We start from the raw sequence: 9,624 nt of genomic DNA, 5'->3' as shown, positions 1-9,624 counted from the left end.
AGACTGCGGACTCCCTCATTTTGCTGCGGATTCCCTCTTTTTGAAGTTAGGGAGTCCGTTGGACTCCCGTGTTCAAAAGTTAATTTCTACCCCTGCGATACCCTTCCTGATTTTGAACATTTCCAACAGCACCAGAGAAATTTCTCATTACAGGTTACTGGCTAATGAATCATGTGTAATAATACATTATGTCCGTACTGATGCAATCTGCACTCTTCAGTTACGTTGGAATATGTAGTGATGAAAATACATTCTGCAAGACTATTTTTTTTAAACCATCATTTAATAACGAAAGAAAGGAATTAAAAGACTTACCAGATCCTCAGACTCTTTCCACTTGCCTCTGCGCATAGTGGGGTTGATCGCTTTGTGCCAGCGATGCCATAATTGATTCCTAGTTCTACCGTCCATAAATTCTAGCACTGAAATTAAGTAAATATACACATACCCTTCACAACACCTGCATGCATGGACAAACAATAGCGCATCTGCCATCACAATAAGCAGTAAATATAAGCATTTGCAATTTGTTTATGAAATAATTTGCACTTTTTTATAACAATTTCCAATAAGATCAGGTTCTGATGTGATTTTTATGTTCAGTAAGTTTTTTTACCTAATGTTGATAGCTATCACATGTATGGTTTTTAATACACCTTATCACCTTATCAACCATGTCATTATTACCTTTTAACAACATACAAGTTATAATTGTTTTGATTAATTTACTTTACAGGGTTTCTTCTGAGGGAAAATTAGACAAAGGAGGTAATGGCCAGTTTGGGAAAAAACGTGCATGATGGATTCAAATACAGGATGTATTGATATACTTATAGGTATATAGATACAGGATATACAATTATCAGTAAATACAGAACATTTTCACAGCGGCAATGTTAAATTTGACAACGGCGGTGCGCCACTGTGCCTCCTATGTATAAGAAACCCTGCTTTAACCATTACACATAAATTAACATACCGATAGTTATATTGTCGCCAGAAAAACGTATATGTGAAATAAACGATAATTCAGCAATCTAGCCGTCTTACCATAGTTCCATGGGATGTAGTCCCCAACTCTGCACTGGTTAACAACCTTAGTCAACTGCTTATCCTCCTCGGCGGTCCAGTTTCTTAAACATTACAAAACATCACATGAATTACATGCTTTATAACATATGCTACGTTCTGCACAATTCTATGCTGCTCGATTGTCCAAGGATGGAGAAAAAATCGCGTGGGGGAAGACAGAGACGTACTTTTTGGTGAGGGAATCGTTTAATCGTGTCTGGTACCGCTGAAAGCATTGGAATGCTGTTCTGCAACTGCCAACCTCTTTGGCTATCTTCCTCCAGTTCTTCTCTTTCTTAATCTCCACCAAAGATTTTACCTGTAAATGAATCGGGTGAGAATGAGAGGGCTGACACCTTGTACTCACCTCATGCGAACAACTCAAATTATTCCCACTACAGTCACATAACGTCACACTATTAGGAGATTACCAGTAAATTACATTGAACTAGAGATGCCTAGATGTGTGTAACCACTATTTGTTACTTTCCAATAATGACTAGGCCATGTCAGCATTAACTTTTTCAGCGATTCACAAAACTTGCACATCCGAACATACATAGTCAGATAGTTAAAGTGACTATTAACCCTCATGGCAGCGATTACTAAAGAAATACGATCGCTAACAGGAGCATTGTTATCAACCAAGCAACATGGAAAGTCAGTACAGAAACTGCATTTATTGTAGTGCCAAGAGACAAAAATACGCACACTGAAATCTCCGACTTGAGTTCATACCATCCAGTTGAAAGACCAACTCGGGTTATTCATGAAGATCTTTACCGTGAGCCAGATATAGCATCTGATGCTAAATTAAGTGGTTTATTATAGATGCCATCTACCATCTCACCTTCTCATCCTCTTGCTTGACCCAGCGCACCTGGGATATCAAGGGACTCGCCTCGTTTTCCCACTTCAACTGACACTCGATTGCCGAGCGACTGTTCTCAAACTGTTAGATAGATGGCGCACCGATACAATGAAAAAAAATCCTTAAATTATGCTATCAAAACAGATGGAGAACATAAAATATGTTCAATATGTCTGAAGTTTGTTGATATTTACTATGCATAATAGTACTAGGTTGTTAACTAATTACGTATTATGTGATTTAGTTATTTATATTTTTAAAATTGCTTATAATCAACATATGTAATTTAACAATCAAGCGCTATCAAGTTTTCATAAAAAATGAACAAAATTGCAAGAATGTTTGGGCATATTAGCAGCACTTTGGAGCCACTTCCAATCTAGTTCTAAAAATATAATATATATATATATATATATATATATCAAATATAATAGTAACTCAGCCAACAAAATGCCATTATACTTACATCAGTAACTGATATTCGAAGCCAGTCAATTTTAATATCCTTGTACGTTTCATACAAGTCCTTATCAGAAGTGTCCCTGTGACAGAAATATCAATAAATAGCACACCTCAGAAAAAACTTTGGACGCGGAATTTAATAGCGAGTTTTTGCAGATACCAGGGGGCCGTTGTCAGAAACAAAATTTGTCTTAACATTAACTTCCACTCGTAAACCGTTGACAGAAACATCGCAAAGTTACGAGAATGAAAAATCCTCGAAAATATCCTCTTATCATTACGAGAGCCCAGACCCTCTCGTAACTTTAATATTAAGATGAAAATAACACATTTACACTACGAATTACAATTATAGTGATATTATATTTTATAATAATGAGTAAAATGTGTTTTTCTTAAAAAACACGTCAAAATCATTAATTATCTACCGATCATAAAACAAAGCAAAACATTTACAAATGGCATATGGCTTTTGTTCTCTTGTTTTAAATACCTTGCCACTTGCCACGACTCTCGCGTCTCGTGTTACAGTGTGAGAATTTGTCTTGTTGTGCAGAATAAATTCATGACCACGTCATTTTTCATCAAATATTATTTATATGTGGTTAGCCAGTCATATATGAATAAGATTAACTGTGATGTACAATAAACGTGTATGAATTGAATTTTGTGGATCGATTCTCATCGAATTCAGCAGCCTTGTGATGAAGTTCCTGTTATTGTAAGTTTTCTAATAGTTGCGATGTGTTTCTGTCAACGCTCCTCTCGTAACATTAACATTAGTCGTAATGTTTATCTTAGCATTAACATTAGCATTAACTTTACGATGTTTCTGACAACAGCCCCCTGGCTTCCAAATATGCTAATTATAATGACTTTGAAACATGGATGCCCAGCTCACCGCAACTCACTATGCCTGCTGTCTATCGCTTCTATTTTAAGCTTGCATTTCATTTGACTCCGAATAGCTACACGGTTGGTTTTTGTAGTTTGGTGCCCAGCATTCTTTCCTATAAAATGGCATAATTATATTAATACATATACATATATATATATATATATATATATATACATATATATATATATACATATATATATATATATACATAATATATAGGACATGTACAGTCGAGCAGCAATAGCTTGGATTCATAACAAATTAATAAATATAAACAATTACAGCAAGAACCACTTATATTGGCTGAATGAGAAATTATACAATTAGTATCTCTCATATGCATGATCACTTGATAATTAATATGGCTCATTGAAATCACTATATTTATATATATATATATATATATATATATACGTATAATTATACACTACACCAATAGGAAATGTGCTTAAATCAAAAAATATAACTATCTTAGTTTATGATACAATGGCGATAATTTACTGAGTGAAACCATGCATTACAAAACTCATGGTAATTTAAATAAGTAACTCTTCCATGTTTTCCACATACTTGGCTAAATGCTTTTCCATCTGTTGTTTGAGTACGTTGGATCGCACTGCTGACTTCAACATATTGATTTCTGAGAAGCTCCCTGCATACGGAATCTTGTTTAACACATGTACACATGAATACACAGCGATGAAAATTCACCAAAAAAGAGTATAGTAGCCAACTTCTCGTTTCTTAGCTACAACTTTAGAGGCCAGGGGCCCGTTGTCAGAAACAAAATTAGTCTTAACATTAGTCTTAACATTAACTTTTTCTCTTAGACCGTCGTCAGAAACGCTGCGAAGTTACCTGAATGAAAAATCGTAGCAGATTTCCTCGTAACAATACGAAACAAACTGCTGTCGACGGTCTACGAGAAAATGTTAGTGTTAAGACTAATGTTAAGACTAATTTTGTTTCTGACAACGGGCTCCAGGTTGATAACCAGATGCCACAATGTGGTGCACCCTAACAGCTGGGTGCGTGCAGGGGGTGATAATTACACTAAAACCGTTCTCTCAGCTACCAAAATTGGTCACACAAACTCACACATCCTGTGTGCAACTGTTCAATGATATTCCGAATCCCAAAAATATTTTTAACTCGTCTCAGATAACGGGGCAAGTTAAAGTTTCATCACAGACATACAAATACGTGCAAGCTTCCTGGCATGCACACATAATGCAGACACGTTAAATGTCGACTGCTTTAGTACTCACACTGTCGAGGTCTCCTTGGCAAAGCATCTGGCACCTTATTCGCATTTCTCAACGATGTTTCTTCATTACATGGCGGACACTGAGAAAGAAAAGCACGAGGTATGCAGTAATGGATTTTAATTTGAGAAGTCTATCACCGATTGTAAAGCGATTACGGACATTGAGAACTTAGATACATTTTTATCGAGATGCAATTCATGTTAGAAGTGACATTTGTTCCACACCTCCCACTATTGCCAACTTTGTCTTTCCGTGGACCACTTGTCATGAAATCCAAGAAAATACGTATAATTAAGCAGTCCCCATGCTATCGTTGATACACAGAAAATGATGATAAGACAGAAACGCATGCCTTAATGGCTACTACAGATGCGTCCGACGAGCTAAAAATGGGCACCTTAAGGTGGGCTTATGTCGGGCTTGCAAGCCGACTCGACTGGAAGCAACTGGATTTCGAGCAACTGGAAGCGATCGGCAGCGACTAGTTGCGTCCAGTTGCCCACTGTTCTATTCCGAACAACTAGTGGTGGCCAGTCGCAGGCAGTCGCATCGCAGTTGACCGACCTAAGCACTGCAGTTGTAGTGAATTGCAGCCAGTTGCTTCCAGTCGAGTCGGCTCGCAAGCCCGACATAAGCCCCCCTTTATTTACCATGCCAAAGTAATCACGGAAATACGGCTTGCAGAACTGTGTGAGTGGCGCTGCTCTCTTTCCAGACAACTTGGAGTTATTGTCCAATTCGGTTTGGCAGTTCTTCTGTAGAACAAAACAAGTACAATCCATTTCTTTAGTATTATAGTCTACACGCAGCAAAATGCTAACTGCTACTTGCGAAACAGAATGAAACAAATCAAACAGCAATTATACTGTGCTTACAACTAAATTAGAACATGGAATTCCAACTACAAAAATTAGATGAAATAGAAAGACGTATTAAAATATTTACGCACAAATGAGGTCATAGAAAATACACTTTCTTAGCCATTCGATATATATATAAAATTAATTTCAACTGCAGGACCAGCAATCATATTACAATAATTATCCAAACTTAGCACTATTTTTTGTTTAGTCACTCAGGTGGTGAAACGTCAAGGCATACTACTGTATAAGCTGTGTATTTTGCGGTGGTTTAATTTTTGCGAATTTCGCGAACGCGTCTGTCAAGTCTGAATTCGTGAAAATATCTGCACGCGCAAAATATGGTGTATACAGTAGTTTATACTACCTGATGCTCTCTGTTAGCAGCTAGCAGTGCTTCCACGTCGTGGATGGTATCGAAAACAATCTCCTGGTAGACACGATTCAACAACAGGCAAGTGTCCGGAGTGTTGGGCAGGTCGCTCCCAGAGAAATTTGACGACGTCGGCATCTCCACATTCCCAAGTGGCAGCCCATGTATTGGGTCCAGGTTACCCCCATCTACATTAGTTGTTGGTTCAAATGATAGGTATTAATAAATAATACAGGTCTGATGTTTGGTTAATACTATATCAGGAGCTAATAATGACAAATTTGTCATTATTAGCTCCTGATACTATATGTAGCCTTTCTAAAACGTGTGCTTTTATGAGATGTAAAGACTCGTATATTATTTACGGTATGCAATAACATGTGATATGAAATTATGCCATGTGACATATGGCATTGAAAATTACATGATCAGACTTGAGTTTAAAAGAGTATGAATGTTTGCTACAGAGTGCCCAATATTTTAATCGAATTCCTAACCTGTAATTTTCCTTTAGCAATTATCAATGTTTCATACCCGGATTAGTAAAGATCACGTTGCCAGCATCGATGACTGGGATCATCTGTACATTTGTCTTAGCCACTACCTCTGGAAATGTCATTGCTCCTCCAATCGTTCCTGCATCATGATCCTGTCATGCATATATTACAAGAATTTTACACGAAGTGCGATTGGATGTGAAGGCACATATAGCAGTGTTGATAATAGTATACATATGCCTGCATTCATGTGTGCATGCGTGGGTGTGTGCATGCCTGTGTGCGTGCCTGCGTGCCTGCACACGCATGCATGTGCTTCCTATAAATCGTGTTTTAGCAGTCGTTTTGCGTCGACTCCACGGAACATCCATGCTATGGTGCTTCGCTCTTGTGAAAAACTTCCGAGCATGCACGTGCACCCCTGTGCCAGAACCTTTTATACCGGAAGCTTATCTTTCTTACCTACAGGTGGCGCTCAAACAGTATGCTTGTATGTCTGTCTACATAACATAGTTGGTGATATTATATATATTGTTACAATCTTTGCGGAGTATATCTGTTGCAACGACGTGTTCATTGTTCACCTCGTAATTGTTATCCTCATCCATGGATTCGCCAGACTCCTCCAAAGCCTGATTGATCTTGTCTATTTCGGCCTCCATTCGCTCCCGCTCCGATCCGTTCATAGCTGCCATAATTGTGCCTTTTTCTACGGAAGTACAACATACATTCAGTCACATTATGGAACACTCACAATTTACTAATGCTCGTACTGACCTGCTCCCGAACTAGCCCATTATACACTGGTACGGGAAATGCATTCATGTTGATATACTGGTTAAAACTGTAACTGTCTTTGGGCAGGTTTGTTTGGGACAAATCCGTCTGATTGAGATCATAGGATCCTGATCCGACCAAACAAACGCAAAACTCACTTTCGCTGGTTCACGTTTCGCTGTGACCTATCACGGGATGGTTCATAACAAAGAACAAGCTGTGATTGGCTGAGGCGCGGGCCGCCATATTGGATGCCGTTCGAATCCGCCTCGCTAGCAGGGTCGGGTTCGGTGGATCGAGACCATTGATCCGACCAAACAAACAGTCAGATCAACGAATCCATCGGATCGAGATCCGTGGATCCAACCAAACAAACGCGCCTTTTATGAGTTATCTTATGATCGGTCAATATTTACCGTTTTTAAATGGTATTGAGGCCGGTTACTATTTATAATGCACCTATAAGCCCTGTACATGAAACAAGTGCCGCATGAGAGACAGTGCTCATCTGAGATCTGCTGCTCTACTGTACTGGCCTTTGTTTCTGAACTGCAAAAGGTTGAAAGCCTGTTCCATCGCTAAACCGGCTACGTCATCATCAAAACTGTTTAGCATAGGTATTAACACTAAAACTAAACCCTAACACTGCATCCTACTTCATACCTGCTTGACTGTCTTATTTATTGTGTCATAATGTATCACTAGTGTAGAGATTTCGGGGGTGTGTAACTCACATGAGCAGTAGCCTATAGATCAGGATGGATAGATTGAACTCGCAGTATAGACAGAATAAAATATAGACAGCACAAAGGAAAACGATCAACGCCTGGGCGCAGCCATCTTGGATCATACATACGGAGGTGGTCTAGGGAAAACAAGGAATGTAAACAAGAACGCGATATATAGACAGGGTTCTCCCTACGTTGCGCAAACGGGGCGCGCGCGCCCCGTTTGGGAAAACTCCCCCCTGTTTCAATCGTTGCGCCCCGTTTAAAATACCTCCGCCCCGATTAAATTCCACCACAATAAAAGTTTGCCAGCGAGGGAATCGATCGTCAAGAAGTACAATTCGACCAGGATACCCGGCGCGTGTATTTTTACAGTACCACGCATGCACTGCAGACAATACAACAGTCAACCTGTCCCACACCCAACACTAACTGTACACCGACTCGGCTATATCTTATACAAGAACCCCAAATACTGTCTGTGGTGTGGTGGCGATTTTACGCATTAATTAGTGGTACGGTAAAAAAACACGCCCCCCTAGTTCCCCCCCTCCCCCTTCCCCTTCCCCTCCCCCTTGTTTGAATTTCATCCTGGGGAGAACCCTGAATGGGTATTGGGAGTCAGAACCAAAACCTCCAACATAGCCGCCAAAGCTGAGCTAGGAATGTTCCACTTATTACACAATATTATTATAGTTCTTCAAGTGGCAAAATTCTGGTACCATTGCAAAATTCCCAAGTCCAAACCCCCTCCTGAAGGAATCTATTCAATTCTACAATGACATTCCTGAAGGCACTACTAAGACTTTCACAAATTGATCAAAAATAGCAACAAACTTATTTAGAACTTATGTCAAAAAACACAATCTGGAAGTGCAATTCCAATCAAAACTACATGAAACCATACTCAACATAAAGAGAAACTTGCAACAAAAATATACCACCATGTTCTTTAACGACCTGAATGATGACAACAGAAGAAGAGGAGGGTCAAACAAACTAAGATTTTATAGACAACTTAAAACAAAATATGAACCTGAACCATACCTATTAAATTTATATTCTAAACAAGCAAGAAGAGCATTAACTAAACTAAGGCTTAGCGACCACAACCTAAGGATTGAACAAGGCCGTCACCAATCCATCCCTGCTAATCTTAGATTCTGTTCCCTATGCAATGACAGGTCAATAGATGACAAATTTATACACTTCACATTCCTAGGCAAATCATCCATAAAATGGTTATTCATCACAAATCATGTGGCCGATCTCCTCGAACTCTCAAAGTTTATCGAAGATTCATTCAAGCTGCGACAAGATCCACCCAAAACATAAATGATAAAATATACAAATAATAAACTAAATCACACAACATATCCCAAGCTAAATACAGAGAGGTTTAGACCAACAGTCGGGCTTTACTAGTCCTACATCTGAACTCAGGGTGCCTGCAGTTTCCGATACCAAACGTTACTATCTGCGGCAACTGATACCACGCGATACTTACCGCGATAGTCTACTCACATTAATCTTGTTCGTTAGCGTAGTTTAGGAGTTTGTATTTTATTACACTAGTTTGAAGTGTTGTTGTTTTTTGGATAGAACGTTAAATTATGTTAAATAACAAAAAAAATTTATTATCATGTATTAGGATGTAACATCACTAACATGTGTCATGCAGTCATGTCAAAGTAGTCAAAGACACATCGTTTCTCTCGTTTTTATTAGCCTATGAATTTGTTTTAGGCAGTGGCTACGGGTACGGTAGCCGTATCTTAATGTCTCGAGGCTACGGGTACGGGAGTTTATTCGCTTTCAT

At 38.9% G+C, this 9,624-nt stretch overlaps 1 protein-coding gene across 1 annotated transcript; it reads right to left on the bottom strand.

The window, feature by feature from the left end:
- Positions 1–311: 311 nt before the first annotated feature.
- On the bottom strand, positions 312–7,780 carry LOC106815900 (snRNA-activating protein complex subunit 4-like). The gene is made up of 13 exons (XM_014820428.1): positions 7,741–7,780; positions 6,885–7,009; positions 6,338–6,452; positions 5,798–5,991; positions 5,221–5,325; positions 4,571–4,649; positions 3,873–3,954; positions 3,352–3,414; positions 2,409–2,484; positions 1,922–2,023; positions 1,260–1,390; positions 1,051–1,133; positions 312–400 (listed from the first exon to the last, which is right to left on the bottom strand). Exons 2-13 carry the CDS (start codon positions 6,993–6,995, stop codon positions 312–314), a joined length of 1,230 nt encoding a protein of 409 aa, XP_014675914.1. The 5' UTR covers positions 6,996–7,009; positions 7,741–7,780.
- Positions 7,781–9,624: the final 1,844 nt, after the last annotated feature.

This window comes from Priapulus caudatus, unplaced genomic scaffold (genome assembly GCF_000485595.1).
Source record: "Priapulus caudatus unplaced genomic scaffold, Priapulus_caudatus-5.0.1 Scaffold1231, whole genome shotgun sequence".
Classification (NCBI taxonomy): domain Eukaryota; kingdom Metazoa; phylum Priapulida; class Priapulimorpha; order Priapulimorphida; family Priapulidae; genus Priapulus; species Priapulus caudatus.
This window is presented reverse-complemented; position numbering and strand designations above follow the sequence as displayed.